General features: G+C 47.9%; 1 protein-coding gene across 6 annotated transcripts in view; it reads right to left on the minus strand.

The window, feature by feature from the left end:
- The window catches only part of LOC137853827 (uncharacterized), a 61,267-nt gene that overhangs the window by 11,674 nt on the left and 28,522 nt on the right, over window positions 1-21,071 (minus strand). For 5 of the 6 annotated variants that reach the window (XM_068676623.1, XM_068676622.1, XM_068676624.1 and 2 more), the window contains exon 4: window positions 2,606-2,659. The exons of the other annotated variant lie outside the window; for it this stretch is intronic. In XM_068676623.1, coding sequence (XP_068532724.1) covers window positions 2,606-2,659 — 54 coding nt within the window. The remainder of the gene's footprint in view (window positions 1-2,605; window positions 2,660-21,071) is intronic. 6 annotated transcript variants of the gene reach the window in all.

Genomic DNA, 21,071 nt, shown 5'->3' on the forward strand with positions numbered 1-21,071 from the left:
ATCTCCGATTCACAGCCCTCGCAAAAACACCTTGGGCAGGCAGAGAAGCAGTGCTGCCTTTCAGATTGGTTTATTCGCTGCCCATCTCAGATCAGTGAGAGGCTGGATGCTCTACCTGTACTGAAACAAGAGCACTTGTACATCAGGGCTTCCCTGGGCTACACAACACAAGCAGGCCTCTCACCTGGCCTCCTGCTACCATCCTCTGCAAGAGGCCACAGTCAGGAGGGCCTCAGAAGAACCCTCCCGAGTGTACCAAGGTCCCTGGTGTGTTCGCAGTTTCTGAGTTTCAGAGGGCTGGGCAAAAAGCCAGAAATCACAGAATGGCTGAGGTTGGCAGGTGCCCGTGCAGCAGGCTCCACGGGCACCTGCCAAAGCTCCTGCCCAGAGCAGGGTCGGCTGCAGGATGTTGCCCTCTGCCCAGGCATGTTCTGAGTATCTCCAAGGACAAAGACTCCACAAATTCTCCAGGCAACCTGAATTTCCTGTGTTTCAGTTTGTGCCCAATACCCTTTGTCCTGCCCCGGGGCACCACTGTGAAGGAAAGCCATGCCAAGCATGGATTGAGGTTTCCCTTTGTGTGCGAGCACAGCATCACCCTTCAGAGGTACCGACCTCCCTCAGCTGCTTCCAGAGCTGAGGCACGATACTCAGCCAGGGGCCTGCTGCCTCCTCTCTGAGCTGCGTGCACAAAAGTTCCCACAATCGCCTGAAAAATGGAAGCACAAACACTCCTCTACCTCTGCCACCAGGCCAGAGGCTGACATACCACACGCTGTCGGCATGGAAACTGCACAAGTGCCTCAGGTAGCGCTGTCCCAGCTGGGCAGGGCTGGCCAGAGACCCGCAGACGCCGTGCCATCTGTCAGAAAGGTGTCCCCTCCGTTCCTGCTGTTTATTTTAGCGTGAGCTGAGGTGAGCTCAGCAGGGAGCGAAGGGATAATTCTGTCTCTCAGCTTCTCCAGGGGTTCTCAAAGCCGCAGTAATGAGCTCGGGCCCTGGGGAACCACCCCGCCACGGTGCCCCAGTCCAGGGACACCCAAGCAGAACCAAAAAAGAAAAAGGAAAGCACATGGGGCAGGGGTAAGAAGAATGCAATAAACACATCAGACTAGAACGGGATTAGACTGCCGATAGGTCTGAAGGACAGGCACCGTCTGGGGAATGCTCACGGGGGAGACAGCTCCACTGAAAACAACGGAGGCAGGAGCACAAGAGGATACAAAACAGGTCAGGATTTGTTGTGCAGTCAGAAGGATCAGGTCACGGTGGGGCTGCTGGAAGTCATGAAGTGCTGTGGTAGAAGGTACACAAGGAGTCCAAGACACACCATCCAGCTCTGCTCCTGCTCTAGCCAGCCCTACCTGCTCCTCCGCCTCTCAAATAACCAAAGGCACCCCCAAAACGGTGGTGGGCAAGGGCACCCCCCAGCTGCATACATACACACGCTAGCACTTCTGGGTACACCAAGGCATCATCAGCCCCATTTCCTGACAGGCAAAGCGTAAACCCTGAGGGATCCCAGTCCGCCATTCACCCCTCTTTAAGACATTGTTGCTGGCTATAATTACCGCAGCGGTTTTATCACAAAGGATATCTGTTTTCTTCCCCCTGAGCTGGTTTTGCCTGCATATCACAAATATGTGGAGGATCATGAGGGGCTCAGGAGACTGAGGCACTTGTTTTGGCTGCAATGCGCAAGGTCATACACGCTTCTCCTGCAGTGCCATACAGCGTTGACTGAAAGATATCCAAGGTACCCACACAGGAGATGGGGTGGTTGAAAAGTCAGGGGTGGGGTGCTAGACATGAAGACTCGGAGGTGCAGACAGCATGAAGTACAAGCAGGAGAGTGGGAACAAACCTAGACCAGCTACATGCGTGTGCAGTCAAGAATGCAAGATGCTCAGACACTGCACTGCCACCCCAGCTGCAAAGCCATCCAAGCAATCTAGCACTCTCATCACCCAGTCCTACACCCCATACTGCTCTGCAGACACCAGTGCAGCACACTGCTGCAGTCCCTGACCAGAGCTGTCTACCACCAATGACACTCACTCCTGCCAAACACCACTTGCTACCCCAGATCAGCACGTTCGGTCAAGAATCACAGAATCACAGAATTTCTAGGTTGGAAGAGACCTCAAGATCATCGAGTCCAACCTCTAACCTAACACTAACAGTCCCCACTAAACCATATCCCTAAGCTCTACATCTAAACGTCTTTTGAAGACTTCCAGGGATGGTGACTCCACTACCTCCCTGGGCAGCCAAACAACAAAGAAGGATCCAAACAACACCCTACAGGACAGCGATGCATAGCAACATGAGTTCATCGCAGGAGACGTAGAGTTTTGCTCCAAGGAAGCTTTGAACCCATGGCCTCCAAAATGGAAAATGCCTCTGTATGATTAGCTTCATCAGCACTCAACCTGAATTGCTACTACAGTCTATATACTCCAGATCAGCAACTTCTGTTACGCAGCTGATCAAGCCAAAGGAAACCTCCAGAAATAATCTTGCAGGTGTAGATGTTTGAAGACAATCACCACATTCAGATATTTGTGGAAAGATGAAGGAAGTGCACCAGTAAAGGGCAACTTACACGAATTTTAATTACTCTAGTCTTCATTCCACAATTCTTCTTGAGCAGCATCTTCTGAAAGAGAATTAGAATCCAGGGATTAGTAGCAGTAACATGAGGGAACAGAAAGAGAGAGATTGTAGGGAGTCTCTTTTCATCAATATTTAATTATCGAACAAGATGGATGGATGGATGGTTAAGTGAGATATGAAAGACAGGACTAAGAAATACCAGAAGTGGCTATCAAGCAATCAGCCGTATCTGAGATTCTTTCACCCAGCCTAGACAGTGGCTGACACCCCAGATTTCAAAAGGAAGTCCAAGGAATGCCAAAGAGGAAGAAATGAAACAACTGCCTGAAAGGAATTTTCTTCCTAACTTCTGTCAATTGGTGGTTAGACTCTGCCCTGAAGCAGGTGAATTCATCTTCCTTTTATGAAGAAAAAAATAGCCTATTTAATGCAAGTGTGGATGTTCCCATTATTCAAGTTACTTTCGTTATGTTTATTTTAAATTACAAAAGAAGTAAAAAGCACCTGCCCACAGCCCTAAAACCCTTTGCTATAAACTGTAAGAACCATTAAAGTCATCATAACATACGAACCACACCATTCAGCCACCAGGACGTACTTGAAACAGTAATTACTTCAGTGTAACTACAGGAATACATGTGTGAGTTGCAGCTCTATCCCAGTTCTGAGGCAGCACTCTGAAAGTTGGCAAGTGAATAAAATCATTCTTTCCCCTCAAAAAACAAATCCCAAAAAACACTCAAAGTGGAAAAACAAGGCTTGAAGAGAAAACACATTCTCCATTAAAAGTACCTCATTTTTTACACTGAAAACCTTGGTGAGGGGGACACGACAGGAAGAAATGTCTCCAGCAGTTTTTGAAAGAAATAATAGATTTTCCTAGCTCCTGACTGTTTTCTACACTTTCCACTTGGAAAGCTGTGTAAAGGGTGGGAAAACACTTCTCCCTCCACACACAGACGCTTTAACAAAGCAACTGAAGTGTTTTTCAGATGACATTCTTATGACAGAAGACCTGTGGAAAAACGTCCCACCACCCTCCTAACATGGACAGTAAATAGCGAGATCTTCCTATTTCCTTGCTTCTTTTGTTTGTAGTCTTCCTGCTTTTTCCAATAAAAGGACAAGATAAAAGCAAGAATAAAAGACTCGCAACACTTTTAAAAATAATACACTTATAGCATCCCCCCCCCAAAAAAAAAAAAACAACCAACAACTGAAGACAGTGCTCAGGTGAAATATATTATTTTTTTTCCAGTAGAATGTACTTGCGCAGTGGGAATCCCACTCCTCCAACAGCTTCTGTCATTCTGTGCTCCACAAACGCATTTTTACAGTGTTAATCCACACAGCCACCCAAAATTTGGAAAGGGGACTGGAAACCCACACACTCTCTCTATATGCACTAGCCTCTCTGATCCAAAATCCATCCCTCAGCACACTTACAGCATGCACGTGTGTCTGGAAAAAAGACAGACACTGCAGCACATCTTGAAACTTGTAAATGGGTACTTTGGGGTCTGAGAAAAATGCAATTCATTGTCCAAGCACGCATGGGGATGAAGAGAGGTGCTGTAAGGATTGTGAGATTTTTCTTTTAATCCTTCTGCAGGTGAAACCCAACGCTGCCTTTTGTTATTCATCAAGGGACTCAATCGTGGCCACAGCTGATGCCTCTACCCCTAGGTCTGTGCTGCCCTGTCAGCACAGCCCCAAGGCGTCTTACCTGAAAGGACACCACCAGGTCTTTGCACAAACCAGACAGGAGGAGACACAGGGAACTGCTGGGCTGAACTGACCCAAGCCTGTGCTGTCCGGCTGAGCAAGCAATTCTCTGAGAACTCCTATAAAAATGCAGGGCTCCTTTCCCAGCCATGCTGCAAGGCAGTTACTGGGAGGCTGGTATTTACCGGGAGGTTACTGCCTTTTTAAAGTCCCCCTGCAACCACTCAGTGAAAAGACCGAAGAGCACGAAGAACCTGGTGGGGCTGACAAACTACAGGGAGCTGGGAAAGGTAATATGAAGAGTTGTGAGGTCTTGAAAAAGTTTTGGTCTCTCTGTAAGCTTTTCTTCTAAACCGGCTGAACCCCGATGGACTGAGGAGCAAGGCTGTGACACCACACGCCACAAAGCCTCAGCAGCACCACAGGATCCCCTGCCCAAAGAGGAGAAGCACACCTCCCAGTCCAGCCCCCACCACAGTCCCATCCACAGATCCCCTGAGGACTCCATCAGGGTGCCACAAAACAGTTTCCCACCTACAAATTAGCAGAGGCAGCAAGACCTTCAGTGTGTACACCCTGGCCTCTTATTAAGACAAATAAGGAGCAACAACAGAGACAGCAATTACAGCTGTGCAGCTACCTTTAGAGAAGATGACAAAGGCTGACTGAAAAGTTTGAAGTAGCCGTGGGTGGATGACAAGCTGCCAGACTCCACCAGGAGGAACTCAAGTGCTCGGCTGTATCCTAAGATCTCTATGCTTCTGGCAGAAAACGAAGGTGCCCTTTTTGCTGATGCTGTCGTAAGGAGCTTTAATCACATAAGGATCTTAATGCTATTTGCCACAGCTCAAAGAGGCTGCATTGTGTAGCAGGAGCACAATATCCTACCTAACAATTTGCATTAGTTAATCGTGATCTTTGGTGTGCCTCCTGATGGACTCAGGAATAAAATCAAAACGTGACATCCCTATGGTTGCAGGCTGTAAAAGCAGAGCACAAGGCTCAGCAGAGGAGGCCCTCTGGAATAGATGGGTTTCCCTGCATCCCCTAAGACTGGAAGCACAAGAAGACCACTTGTGCTGCACTCTTCCAGCATCACCGCGAAGGTCCAAGAGTGTCAGAAGAGAGACACAGTGGGAGGAACAGAAGGGAAAGAGAACAAGCGAGCTACATGATCCTGTGGCTGAGAATGAATAAATAGGCGGCCAGGTATTGAATGTTATTCTATCTAATCAAATTGCTTCCACCTCTTGCAGCCACACGCGCTCTGCACCCAGCATAGCAAATCCATGCTTTACAGACAGTAAGCTAAGCATCTTCACAGAGTTTTCCATCCCTTGGATTCCCCTTTTCTCTCCAAACCTGAGCGCAGCCTTTTGGATAAGGAAACAGCAACGCTGTGGAGCCTAGCAACAGCTGGGGACTTTCCAGGGCAGCCTCTCCTCATCCTCCCTCTGGAGGCCTCCACGTGACAAGCCAGCCACGAGATGCAGCAACTCGTTAACTCCTATTTGCATAGATGCAGGCAGAGATGAAGTAACATCAATTTGGCTACATGACTCGCAGTAGCCTAAAGCCAGGAGTGACCAGCCTGTAACAAAGGTGACGCATTCAGTTCAGTAGCCCTGGGATTATTCCTAACTACCAGTCCAATCTGGAAACGTAGTTTTATTTCCTCGTGTTATTTTTCAAGAGCTAAGGCAAGAAGAACAGAGATTTGCTGAAGGTCATGGAGAATATTAGTAGCAGGGCTGAGAATGAACAGAAGGGTTTGGTTTCTGAGTCTTTCTTCCACCTGCAGAAAGGGAAATGGAAGGAAAAGAGGCAGCGCCTGTGCTCAGCCTCCCTATTTCAATTAAAAAGTCCCTCCCACTGGTCTCAAACAGAACTGTAGGTCTCAGCTCTGATGCCAACAACTTGGGAGCACTGGTATTTACATGATGGAAAGTTTATTTTACAATCTGCTGTGGCTTCTACTTAAAAGGAGGAAATGACATGACTAAGGAAATGTGGAAAGTCTTTTTGAGGGCACACAAGTTATGCCTCACTCTAAAATTGGAACGTTTTAGGGTTAAACTCCCAGAAAACAGCAAAATCAGTTCAAGCTAAGAACCCTCCCACCAATCCCACCTCCTGTTACACAAATGCTCTCTGCTCACAAACCAGTGACTCCCTCCCTCTTGATAAAGTTGCAGGGATTGGAAGTGATCATTTAGAGGCTTGTACATTTACCAAGTAACACACTAAGGAACTCCTGAACTGGTACATGTAGCTTTGCGGCACAACCCTGCCCCATCAAAATACCACACTGACAGCAGAGATGAAACACCACCCCTGCCCCTTCTCAGAGCAAAGCCCTCTTATTCAGCCTCACTTCGGGAGAAATCCCCAATTAGGCAGTAGTGCTTCAAGTCCTCTAATACCGATTTGAGCAGTTCTGAACCTAACCCGGACAGTAAGTGCTGCATGCCTGTATTTGCTTACAGACAAGTTACTGTGTCATCAGGAGGACTGTAATATATATTAACAGACAAAATACAGGTATTCTTAAGGCAAGGTCATTCTAGGAATAGCATAACTCTCAAGAAGGATGAATTCATATCACACTACTGGGGTTCAAAAGTAAATATTTAAAACTGACAATGAACAGTTCAAAGGCAGGCATCACAGCTTAATTTTCAAATATTTAAGAGTTTGGACAATCTCTGTACAGTGCAAAGGATCAGCTTGTATATTAATAAACACCCTTCATCTTACATCTGCTTTTTATATGCGTGTTTCTGTTTTTATAATGGTTTCATTTTCACCACCTCCACAGGACAACAAAACAGTTCTATTGCCTGCTGATTTTATTATTATTAATTTAACCTTATCATCTGGGTGTAGTTTTAAACCTAAGGACCTGTATACAGTTGGATGCAACTTAAATATTAATAATTTTCACAAACAATTTTAATTGATTTGGTGCAAGAGCACATAGGAACTTTCAGTTCAATTTAACCTATTTAATTTACATTAAATCAGCACACTTCATTTTGAGTCACCATCCCTGGTGGTCTTCAAGATACACATAGATATAGAACTTAGTAGCAGGGCTTAGTTGTGGACTCCAGTGCTAGGTTAAAGGTTGGACTAGATCTTAGAGGTCTTTCCCAACCTGATTCTATGAAATGCTACATAATGATATACGACCTCCTTGTTCCAACTTAAGGATTTTGAAGATGTTTTCACTTGTTTAATGAAAAAGATTTCAAAATAATAATTAATAATAATAAAATAAGCCTGTGTTCATTAGATGCGCTGTAACTTTACTCAAAACCCAGTTTTCAGAAGAACATCCAGCAGGACAACCATTGTGCCTTTCTTCAGTTTTGCTGAGGACCATCCACAGAAGAGCTGGTATGCTTTGACTGAAGGCATGGATGTCTGACACTCATTGGCATTTTAAAGCTCTTGGCAGCACAAAGTTTTAAGCAGACTAAATCAAAAAAAAAAAAAGTCTCAGTTCTCTAACTTGCTCTGCTTCCATGCTGTTAACACTACCTGCCAGCTTCCCAGCTGTCCCCAGTCTTCCAGGAAAAACAAGGCAGTCAAAACTTGAGTGTCTATCACAAAAAATAAACATAGATGATGTGGCTTTGTTTGAAAAAAAGAACCGAAAGAGGAAGCTCTACAAAGCACCAGGAAACATTACAACGTAAAGAGAAATTGCACTCCTTAGGGCACAGCAGAAGGCTGAGGTGAAGGAACACGGGAAGCAAGAAACCATGCCCCATGATGCAATGTCCATAAAGACAAAACCCAACAGAAACCCACTGAACCACCTGCCTGCCGTGGCTGAGGCAAGGGGAGCACGCAGAGGGGTAAGGCGCAGGGGGCTGAGGAGGTCAGGCCCTGCACAAAATGGCGGCTGCGCAGCACCCCTGCTCCAGTCCCACTTCCAGCCAACCCAGAGGGTCACAGAGGCAGGAGGCCCCTGAATTAAAGGAAAGGCATGGGCTAGGAGCAAGCAAAAGACTTTTTAACTTATTTTACAGGCTGACGATGGACTTATTATTTAAATTCCTTGGGACCGAGCAGTGCTGCTAGGAGAGGAGCATCACCCAACATGTCCGCACACCCAGTCCCTGCAGCAGGGCAGCATCAGGAGGCTCCATTTCAGCCACAGCCTTAAATCACAAGTATGTCAGAAGCCAGATGCTGCTCCACCAGAAGCTTCAGTGCTTCACAGCACTCTAAAATGCAAGCTATTTCAAGTGGTTTGGCCAACAGTTTCTTCCTACAAAAACAAATCCCAGCATCCAGAGGCTGTAAGCTGTGGTGATATCGTGGAATATCCTGAAAAGCTTTAATTTTTGTTGGAAGTTATTTCTATCTTATATTCCATCAAATTAGTCACTAAAGTTGTTGGGTTTTTTTGCCACATTTATCCTCCATCCATCTGAAACCCTTTCAAAACAATGCATTTAGTCTCTGAACACTGTCATAAAAGGCCCTCATCTCTACAAGACAGAGGAGCCCAGCAAGTACTGTGAACCCAACACCTCTATTTTAGTGTTCAATAGTCCCGCTTAGTACCTCTGCACAGGGCAGCAGAGGAAACACTGATTACTAAGAGATCACTAAGAATAAATTCAAATAATAAATAAAACAGATGAGAGCTTCCAAAAATGTGTACTGCAGGGACTTGCCTGGGATCATATGCTCGGCAAACAGCGGACCATGAAAGCCACAACAAAATGACTTCTGTGGTCACAAAATCCCCTCCAACATGATGTCATTGGTCACCCCATTGTGAGCACTACTGGGAGGGGTCTGGCTGTCACTGCTAAGAGAGAAGGGTGGAAACCAACAGCAAATACGAGATGGCCCTGAACCACAAAACAGCACGTCTTCCCACAAGGGATCACTCTCTGAACAAGAGCAAGTCAGTCAAATCTAAATCAAGAAAGGCACACAGGTGATTGCAGCAGAGTGGCTGCTGGGTCTATTCAGTGCCCACTATGGAAGAGTTTGAGCCAAAGCCTGGCCAACAAGGTCTGCCACCTGGCAGAGCATATGATTCCCACCACTCCCAAGGCCTAGAAAGCAGTAACATGGTTCAGCTTACATGTACAAGCTGTTCTTTCAAGCTCTCCCTAAATATCACACTGGAGCCACAGCTAATGCAAACACAGCTACCTACTTACACAGTTATTGTCTAGACAAATGGACTTCCAGCCTGTCTGTGACTCTGGTTTTCTACTGCTCCTCAGTCATCTTTGTGGTGTACTGTTTCCAGATATGCTATGGATCCGTATGGAAGCCTTGTCTCCCTAGGCATGGATCAACAGGCCAGATTTGCCCTGGCACTTTTACCGCTAGCCCTTTGATTTGAATTTGGGGATGGGGGAACCGAACACTCTGTATGGAGCGTCTCTGGCTCAGCTGCCACTTCCCCTGCTGGTCTGGCAGAGTCCGAGTCTGCTGATCTGCAGGGTACATCAGATGGCTCATCTATTCATTCCTCGCCAATCCCAAATCCCTTGCTGAGTTTTCTTTGAGGCCTGAAAAAAAATGCAGAACTCCATTTGTTCAGGAAACGGACCTGACTGAAAACACCAGCACCTGTGGAGTAACAAAAATAAAAAGAAGGGGCAGGATTCATTAATTCCCTATCACTCATCTGCACATGCCAAAGTCACCAGAGTTCAAATGCTGGGCTCATTTGAGCTGAGGAAGGGAGGAGGGGTGCAAAAGGAGAGGGGGCTCTGGTTTCACAGCTGGCAGGCATGGAAGCAACTCCTGAGAAAAAGCTTACAAGGATTTCAATTCAGGGTTGCCAACGTGACCATTTTGTCCCTTCATTCTTGGCCTTGGCTCCAAAGCTGTCCACAGGGAACGTCCAGCCTAGTCTAACTTATCATCTGATGTCTCTATAGTTTGTCTCACTTCTGTAGTTCCAGCTTGCAAAGCCTTGGCTTGGACGTGACTCCAAAGCCCTCCTTTCCCCATGGGCTTTTGCCACGGGCAGAACAAGGGCAGAAGGCACTCTGCCTCCTGCTGCTTTATCTGGCAGCAGTACACGGGCAACAGCAGTGCTGGGGGCTTGGGAAAGGCAGCCCCAGACCTCTCTGCTGCTCTCTGCTTAAACCCCATCTCCTGAGTGCACCAAGAAGGGGTTAAGACATCAGCACAAGTCAGGCAATAGAGTAAACAGTTTCCTCTAAGCAGGAGGACACAGAGAAGGCTCTGAAAGTCATGCAGCTGTATACCCTGGGAATGAAGAAAAAAACAAAAATACCAGTGAAAGGTACAGACTTGTCAGCTGTGACATTACAGGGACACAAAGAGGAAGAGAATTCACAGATGGCTGCTTCGAGCCCAAAGGACGCAGGCACTACCAGAGGGTGTCCCGGCTGACCCTGCCAGCACCCTCAGCTAACTGCAAACACTACGAGTCACTCCGAAGGCTCTGTGGTTTCACGGGCCAGCCACGGGGCCTCATGCATACCAGACAGACAGCGAACAGCCCAGACATCTGGGACATCAGGCTTCCAGAAGAGTGCATGCTCGCACAGGTTCTGCCCGGCAGAGGAAAGCATAGCTGTAACGCATGGGCAGCAAAAGAAAAAAAAAATTAAACAGCTCACAATTGTTTCAGGTCTCTAGATTTTTAAGATAATTCTTTTATGTTTTTAGAGCCAACCTGAACGTGTTTGATGGTAAGATCAAGTATCTATGGTTAAAAGGATAAATTCTTAACCCTGAATGCCCATTTGCCAGCCCCAAAACCTACCTTAAAGAGTACAGTTAGCAAAAGGGACTTTTCAGGAGGTATAAAAGCAGAGAATACCCATCTCTAATCCACTAAGGGAGACATTCAGTGGAGATCAATAGGTTTGTCTGGGCAGAACCTGGAATATGCACCTTCTCTGGGGATCCTTAGATGGCTGGCCTTGGTGGAGCTTCTCAAAATAGGACAACATGGGATATGCTCACTGCACTGAATCACGGAAAGGATTTTTCAGTGGCACTGAAGGCTCACAGTTTCTTTACAATGGAAACCTCCAAAGGTGACTTAGAATCGCCCCCCATCATCTCTGCAGCTGAGTGCAGCAAAGGATGCACCCATCAGGAACCCCTGTCTTGGTTCAAGCTGCTGGGAGCACTCGCAGTAGCAACTTGAAACAGAAAATACGCAAAGTCCTATCTCCAGATGAGAACTTGGATTTGTAGAAAAGCTTTGAACAAGCCAAATGCTGACTGACTGCGTAAATAGCTCTGGGAAGCCAAAACAAGCCTGTCTCAAAGAAACAAACAAGCAAACATCCCAAGCCATGGGGCTTGCTTGGGCTCCACAGAGTCTGAACATAGGGTACAGAGTCCCACTTCTTCCCCTCCCGAGACACAAACACACACATGTATATCATGTCTGCACAGCCCGCAGCACATTTCAGCATCTTCTCCTTTCACATGACTGTGCCTATCTGTGAGATCCCATTTGTTTCCAAGGGCACATGAAAATAATTTCACATAACTAAGTAGCATATTAGAAAGTACAGGCCAAAAGATAATTAACAGACCAGAGAATTTTTGTCTTCATATAAATATCCATGAAATGGCAATAGTAGAGCACTAATAACCACAGCAAGAAATGATGAGGTGGCCCAAACATTTCCACCTTCACCACTCTACCAGCTACTTGTCCCCGCTGAACCTCACACACGCAGCACTGAGGAGGGAACGTGCTGAAGTGGCTGGCCAGCTAATAGGATAAAGGCCTCTTACTCCAGGGAGCTAATCCACTTATACAGCATGTAATTAACCACTGTGCTCAGAGACCGCTCTCCCCATGCCCATGACCTGAGCCAGGTCCCAGGGCAGTGGTGCCTGCCCGCACCTGCCCTGCGGCACAGGGCCTGGGGTGCTGTCTGTGGGATGAAGCTCAGAGCTTGTGGTGGCGTCTGACCCACCAGCTCTGAAAGGGCTGGCCTGGGCCTGTACCCATGCGAGCAGCAGGGATTTCAGAGGCAACCATGTCCCTGCCAGGTGCTTTGTCCTTCCTTCTAAGTAGGTATATGGCTCCTTTCAGTGCTGGTGATGAGCACCAGGCTTTGACACCCTGTTGCATCCCCTTTGTCCACATCCTCACGGCTTCACGTGGCTCAGGATGACACAGAAACCCCTCTGATGTGAGGAGCAATGCATTTCAGCGAGCAGAACTTTCCACGGACACTTCAATGCACCGATCTTCAGTGTCTCTATCCACAGGTGCCAGCACAGGAGACTCTTTGAACATCCCCTGTGTAAAAGCAGTGACGTGCCAGCCCAGAGCCAGAAGCAGGCCACTATACCTCTGAGCAGGCATCAGCAGAGCACCACCACCCTTAAAGCTGTTCCCATGAAGAAATACGTGGAGAACTGCTGACTTTATGTATGCTACTCTGCTGTCTGCATCAAAATCTACTTTCCAAACACTTGGAAATAAATCTTCAACGTAACAGCCTGCAAGCCACATACTGGAGCCTATATAACACGTGCCAGTACTCATGACCACGCACATCAATCATAACACAAAAATAATTCTGTACTTCCTTTTTCCCCCAATCGTCATGCTTGTGGAACGGTCACATCCTAGGACCAAGAGAGCTCTTTCACCCACCACACTGCAGAAGGGCAAAAGTTCAGCTCATCTCATTAAAAGAAGAAAGAGCAGAGTACAAAGGAAGACCTGGATGTCTCAAGGCCAAGTTCATTACAATTCTCTGTGGAAAGGTTGATAATAAAAGCAAGAATTTATACCACATTTATATGAATAGTTTTGAGGGTCTTAGAGTGATTGAGATGCTTGCATCTGGAAAGCAAATGACCCAGCGTCTCAGCTCAGCACCATTTTATACAGTGGACAAAGCCACACCGAAAAGTCTCAAGGTTGCAGCGGTAGTTACTGCTCCTTTCTACTTCTAACCCTACCAGCTGCCACATCACGAGATAACAATCAGATTTTTTCAGCTTCTTGTGGTTTACCGTTTCACCCCTCCTCTATGGTCTTTCCATAGGATGTTCAGCAAAACTGCCCATAACAAAAGAGGCTGCAAAACGCAGACAAGAGATTAACACGTGAAGAATACCTTTCTCACATTATTGTAGCAGTCACAGATTTGAGAAGAACATTAGGTATATAAAGGAGAGATACAAGAATACTAAAACGATGCCATGCTACAAGTATCTCTCTTTGATCAAAGCGTATTTTCCAAGAGCACCACTTCCACTGCTCACAATTACACCCATTCCTCTAACAACACTCAGAAAGTAACAGAGCTGGACATGCCACTCAGGGAACAAGAGGAAATTATATTAAGTTGAAAACAACAAGTTAAGAGCTTCATTTTACAGCGCATCAAATTCCGAACCAGAATGAAAATGCATGTACCACTGCCACCGTGCTATTTCAGCCAGAGCTCTGAACAAAGCACCACAGCTTAGGTTTCAAGACTTTCATTAAGGTCCGCTCAGCACAGAGCCTTATCACCTAAGCAGGTACACCACGTTCTTGTGTGAGGCTCGTCTGTCTTTCCTGTACAAACAGCAGCCACCTTTCCTGAACAAACCCAGTGGCGTTTGCTGACCTGTGGTGGTTTCCCCAGCTGCAAACCCCATCCCCTGTAAGGTAACAAGTAGACTTAGGGCAAAAAGAAAACCACACATCTGACTGGCTCTGCTTTAGGGATACTTATACTAGGAACCATACGGATTCCCTAGCACTGAATTTTGGAAAATGCTTTGTTGAACTGTTCCTCATTTCTTAATTGTGTTACCCACACACCCCATCATTCCAGATCCCGTAGGAGCGTCTGACAAACCTGTGAAGCAACACACAAGATAGGCAATTTCTAAACTCTCCACAGGTAGGCAAAAGACTTATCTATGCTGTCAAAAATGAGCATGCCTACAGCACTTGCAAAGTGACTTGTGAAATAACTCAGGGTTTCATCCTCTATATAATTGCTCAACCTAGTTTTTCCACGATAAAACTTAAGGTGAAATTATACCTTGCAAGGCTACGGGAGGATTTTAAAACACAGGCATACTTTTAGAAACAAAAATAAATTTTCTGTCCTAGCACAGACATGACCACAGACTTCTCACTTACATTACGTTTCTAACACTCTGGAGAATCCTGAGCTTTGCAAAGTCATTACTATGGAAAGTTTTTTTAAATGAGCAAGCTAAGTCCAACAGAAGATTGAAAAGGATCATTTTCAGTGAGAAAAAACAGAAAACTTGATAGGGTTTATTTCAGTTATAGTAATTTGTGCTGTTTTAATTCACTTGTGGTCCCCAGGACATGTATGTTTTTCAAACCTTGCATTTAGGAAAACACAACTCTGGAGAAGGGCAGAGGGTTTCAGAGGTGTACCCGCCCTGGTTTAACACTCTTTCCATTTACATGAGAAGTAGATGGTTCCGTTGAGTGCCTCCTCCTGCGAGATGAGCTGTGGACCAATGCCCAAAACTCCCCGCGACATCAACAGGCTTACAGAAAGGCAAAGCAGAGCCCAGCAGCGCGGTTCTCATGTCAGCCAACAATAGAGAGGCTATTCAGAGTTAAGGCAGAAAATCGGAGCTCAACCCCAGCCCACGCCAAGGACAGCTGTGTTGCTGACAGCCAGGCTGGCTATTTTACCACGCCAAAGCTCTTCTCAAAAAATGGTATTTCCTAGAGTGTTTGCTCTAGTCACACACTTGGCCTCAAAAGCTCAGCCACTGAAACACTAATGGCTGCTGTGGTTTCAAGTCTCAAACATGCTCCAGGACAAGCTGCCTGCTTTTGGTCTGTGGTAGCAAAAACCGAGCACAACAGCCTGGTGTTATCAGTTAATCCGTGCCATCACAAGACCGCTCTGTTTCTGCCGTGTCCAAACCCACACCACCACCACCTCCCTCCCTCCCACTCGCAGGCCCCACCAGGAGATGGCAGGGCAAGTTGCACACCTCTCCAACACCAACACCAAGATGAGCTGGATGAGGAAAGTGGCCTAACTTCGGAGATATAGGGCTACACAGTGCCAGGGAAAAATAAGATCTTGGTTTTCCATGTCTTGCTAGCATAACTTTCGTGTAGGGCTTTGAACAAGCCTCTTGCAGGCTGCTTTTGAAGCAGTAGCAGTCCCTGTCACCTTGTGGGTACTGCCTGGTCACTGGTGTAAGTGCTTAAGCTGGTATTCAACACTTAGTTGGGGCAGCTGGGGAGGAACAAAGGAAAAGGCCTAACCCATTTCTTCTACTCCTTTCTGTTTCTCAATCTATATAACAAAGGACAGCGGTCAGAAAGCTGACCCCACCGCCACACGCTCTCTGGACTACACCAGGAATTGGCTCCCAAGAGCTGCTTACCCTTCCCAATCTCCTCAAGCTCACCTCGCCCATCCCCTCAAGAAGTTAACTGTGAGGCTTCCTCCCTTTCGGAGGTTGTTGCCACAGGCCAGAGATGTATCTTGTCACGCCTGAGGAGAGATCCATTCACCCGCAGCCCAAACACAACACAGGCAGTTGCAGCATATGGCAGAGCCGCCTGCGAGCTCCTTCCCTCCCCAGGCACTGATGAGATATTTGTATCACAATGAGCCACATGCTGAGGGAGGAGCGGGGAGGGAGAGGTATCGGGCCAACAAAGCAGCCACGATGGGACCCAACCCAGGCACTCCTTCTAGCCCAGCCACACTGAGGATGAGGGAGAGGAGGATAATCCTGCTCTGTTCTAAGACAGCGCTGTAGAGGAGGTCCTGACCTTCGCTGACAGGCAACAGCTATTAACTGGTCTTGCTGAAAAGTATAAACAGGTTGCAGCAAAACTTCTTAATCCGCCAGGCCCTTCAGGCTACTTGGGCTGAATTCAGAGAGAGAGGGAGGGAGAGCGCGCCAGCATTCTCCTTCTGCACTGTACTGTGTCAAAACAAGGAACAAAACATCCTTTGGAAAACCTTCTTCAAAAAGGGCCCACAGCAGGCAACACGCGAGAGACAGCACAGAGACACGCCAAGAGGATGGACACCCTCGGGTATCCAACCCCGAGCCCGTTCTCACCCCACCTCAAACCCCATTTTGACCCGCGGTGTCACTGCTGCAGTCAGGGTCCATTCACGAACAGAAACTCTGGCGGCCACTTTCAGATGGAGGCCCCTTCTGGTTTTGCTGTTTTATTTTTTTCCTCAGAGGTGACATGTTCAGATTCATCTTAGTAAGGAAACACCGCCTGCTCTTCACTTGCTGAGCTAGTGCACCTCTTCCAGTTACCCTGGGATGGCCCAGCACAGGCTCCCTTGGCCCCTTTTGCTCCCTCCAGGCCCACACCGGTGGCCGAGGCCTCACATGAGCATCACCAGCATCGCCCAGAACATCTCCCTTGGTCACATCCCAAGGACGCATGCCAGTGGTGCCCATATGCCCATTTGATCTCTCCCTGGTCTGCAGCCAAAGAAACAGCTCTAGCCTAATACCTTCTTACCAAGCTTTAGAGCTTAGAGAAAAAAGAAAGACAGCAGGGTTGGGAAGGTAGCCAGCAAGCCTGCCAATCTAAACGGTAAGCCGCTGGCTTTAACCTTGGGCTCATAATTTACTGCCTCTGGTGCCAGGTGCTATTATTGTCCCTTTGGGAACCTGAACACAAAAAAGAAAAGACACTATAGTTGTTTCTACCCATTCCTATCCTCCTCTCCCTCAGATCTCTCTTCAGTACATTCTCCCAGACTGCAGCCACATCCGATTTCCTTTCCTTTCCTCTGTTGCCTCATCCAAGCTCTCTAGCACACTCCACATCACTCTGACCGATTCAGTCACCACATTCTCTTTCAAGACCCAGAGCAGCACCTCCAGAAACCAGGTTTCAGATGTTTCACCAGATGATGTTCTTGCTCCTGCCTCATGCTTGGACGCAGCCCAGGTAGCACCTAGGCCCTGTGATAGTCCAGATAGCCATATTCACCATGCTGGCTTCCAGGAAGAGGTGGTGAAGTGACATGGCTAGATATCTAAGGAAGAAGAGCTAGATGAGTATTTCCAGACAGAAGCACTCCCACACTGGTTTATTCGTCCAGCTCCCTCTTGAACTGCTGCCCCTTTGCACATGTTGCAAAACCAGATCAAAAAAGTACTCAGGCAAAACAAGGAAGGGATTAAGGGAGAACAGCAGCAATGTTTGGCCCTAGAAATGGACAAGCCAACACACTGCCTGGGCTGACAAAGCAGTGGAAGATGTCCAAGGAGAGACGTGTGACCAAAATGGGAGTCTGCTAGCAGCACACCTGAAACATGAAGGGCCTCGAAGATGATTAGGGAGCTGGAGAGAAGTCCTACGGGGAAAGGTGGAGATAGCTGGGACTGTTTAGCATGGAGACGACTCAGGTAGGATCTTACCAATGTCTACAAATACTGAAGTGTACAAAGAAGATGGAGCCAGGCTCTTCTCAGTGGTGCACAGTGACAGGACAAAAAGCAATGAGTTCAAACTGAAACATGGGTGAACATCAGAAAGCATTTATGAGGGTGACAAAGCACTGACACAGGTTAACCAGAGAGGTCGTTCAGTCTTCCTGGGAAATATTCCAAAGCTGTCTGGATATGGTCCCGTACAACTGGCTCTAGGTGGCCCTGCTGGAGCAGGAAGGTTGGACAAGAGACCTCCAGAGGTCCCTTTGAACCTCAGCCATCCTACGAGATTGCTCTAACCTCCATCATGCTGATGTATGATGAAAGCTTCAGAGTAGGACTGGGTTAGCCTACCTGGCTTGCCCCTGGCATTTAGAAGCAGCCACCATGGCAGCAGGTGAACTTCAGCCTTACTGTCAGTGAAGACATCACTCACCTCCTTCAGGAGAGGAAAGAAAACTATTACCTTTTCCAGGAAGCAGCTAGGCTAAACTCTACCTGAGTTACTCTCTACTCTGATTCATCCAGCCCTGGCAGCACACTGGCACTTCCATTACAGCGTGTTTTTGCAGGGATTAGATAGAATTAACCATCCAGAGCACACTTGGGGATGCAAAAGACCAAGATATCTGCTGCCTGGCAGAGGCACAATCACCTCCCCTAGGCAGGGTGGGGTTCCCCGTGCCTTCCCCTTGCTTCCCAGAGCAGGGTGTTCTCAGCAGGCACCCTTCCTTCCTTCCCTTCTGTAGGCATCGGACTGCAGATGCCTTCATCAGCAAAGCAGACGTCAGCTGGGGGGCTCTGAGCCAAAGCATCCTTACAACAGACGTCAACACAGCAGAGAACATCTCCTCGCCTCCTTCAAACAGGCACAGGACGAGGCACCCCTGCTGTGCCCACTGCCCATTGTGGTACACATCCTCAGTCCCAGAGACGCCTGCCAGAACTATACCCTAGAGCAGGCTGATGCATTTTTTTTTTTTGTCCACAGACCTTCCCATGCTGGGATGGCCTTGCAGCACAGCATTTGTTTCACAGGCTACTTCCTCACCAAATACTGGCAGGGGTGAGACAGACAGGGGCTTTGGTGCCGGAGGAACGGCTGCTGCTGAGCATTTTGGGGGGTAAAAAATAAAAGCAAACTTGCAGGAGGTTACCAGAAGCTAGATTTCTCACCCTGTAATGGCGCAAGCCGTTTCTGCAACAGTTTCCTTACCACGTTGCTTCAGCAGAGACGAAAGCATCAGCAGTGCCGGCAGTGGGTTTTCCAGCATCCCCCGAGCGCAGAAAGGGGAGCTCAGGAGAGCGAACAGATGATAACAATTTGCAGTAACCGACAAGGGCTGGATTCAAACGGGAGGCCAAGAGGTGAAAAGGACTCACGAGCTCACACGTTCCCTGTCTGGAAGCTATTTGTCAAGTCCCTGAGAGGCAGGCAAGGGCAAAGCCCAGCTGTGCTAAGGAGCTGAAATTTCACCCTGGATGCGTTACCAGCCCGAAGCCCAAGTACCAGGGCTCACATGCTGCTCCTTGCTCTCCCTGGTGGGATGACAGCCCGCCGCCTGCTTTCCTGCAGCCTCTGTGTGTCCAGTATCATGCTGAAAGCAAGCTTTTGGTGCTGGTCACCCTGCCAGGCCCAGTCCAACCAAAATGCTGATGTTCAAGCACCCAGCAGAAGGACTGTTGGGCTTGGTATTACAGCTAAGCCCTGATCAGAGCTCACGCTGCCCCAGGCCATCGGACACAGCCAAGACAAAGTTTCCAGCACCCATCAAGCACTGAAACTGTTCACCTACCAAAAGAGTACAGGGTCTGCAGTGACAAACCCACATGCTAGTACAGGGTATGTTCTCTTCTGTGCTACTCCTTTTCATCCTAGGGTCTCAAAGCATTTTAAATGATGCATTAAGCCTCCATTAGACAGTGGATGCTTGATATTATCTACTCACACATGCAGTTAAATCATAACAGAAGAGTTTCACTTGCTCAGGGCTACCTAATCCTTTCCTAGCATAACGCACCCAGGTATGCAAACTCTGCTTTGTATTTTAAAGTGATGTTTTCCCTACCAGCACCCTGCCCACGGAGAAATGAGGACAGCTTTGGTTTCTCTTCCTGCCAACCCAAAGCTGCCCTCCTTAGATTATGATCTCCCTCCCTGCACATGCTGCACCGAGATCTATTTTCACCTGCTTGGAAAGTCAAAGGAGCTCCAGCAAGCTGTGCTAAATGGCACAGGAGGAAAGGCCCTTTGCTTTCTATCTCCTTACCCAGCACGTCAAGAACAATTAATCTCATCCCCAGGAACAAGCTCAGCAGCTCCAAGTAGCCTTTGCCATACCCTGGACCTCCTCACACCTCTGCCCACCCCCGTGCACCCTGGTGCCTCCGCCTCAGGCCCTGAAGGATTTCCCTGCTCTCCTTGACCCCGTGAGTCAGCACTGCCCAAAATAAGCCAGATCTGCTCACGTTAGCAGGGTGCCAGTCTTCCTGGGACACACACGGCCTTCATTAAACGGCAAGTGGCTGGCAGCAGGGCCTGCGTGTAATGAGGTTGCCGTCCAAGGACCACGACTGAGGGGCAGCTGGGAGAGGGCATTCACTGCAGCACCACGGGTGTCCACACGAGCCAGGGCGTTTCAGACCAATTAAGGGAAAGAAAAAAAGGCTCCTAAGCTAATTTTCCAGTCCTTTGGAGAAGCGAAGAAAAGCACGCATTGAATTCCCCTCGCTCGGCCTCAGTAGGGAAGAGGCTGACTAGCTGGGGTGGGAAACAGGCCTGGCAATTGCCCTCATGCAGCCCCAGCACGTGCACAGAAGTATCTCCTCATCTGAGAACTTACTTGCTTCTAAAACTCATTCATCTTGCCTGATACCGTGTAATCTGCCAGCCCCACGGAGCCACAGGAATGCAAAGTAAGGCTCAGGGAGGAGAGCGGCGACCACATCTGCTGCTCAGGAAGGTCTCTATCTGATCAACGTTATCAGCTGTATTCTTGTGGGCAAGCACATGAGACAGCGAGGATACAAATCACAAAGCACAGCCTGATGCTCGGGGCCCAGATGGAGCCTCAGAGCGGCCCGTTAGTGTTATCGTTGCTCATTTGCATTGTTTTCATGACTAAAAGCCACATGCTGCCCAGACAGCTCAGAAGAGGCATTTTTGGTGGAGCACGAAGGCAGACCATGAAAGAAACGTCCTGCTCCTGCTTCACAGGTGGGGAGTAAAGATACCGAGCAAGACTTGCCCAGTTTCACAGAAGGGTTCTGTGGCAGAACTCAAAACCAAAAGCAGATTTCACATCCCTGTCTCGAGAAAC

Source organism: Anas acuta, chromosome 3, assembly GCF_963932015.1.
Source record: "Anas acuta chromosome 3, bAnaAcu1.1, whole genome shotgun sequence".
Taxonomy (NCBI): Eukaryota; Metazoa; Chordata; class Aves; order Anseriformes; family Anatidae; genus Anas; species Anas acuta.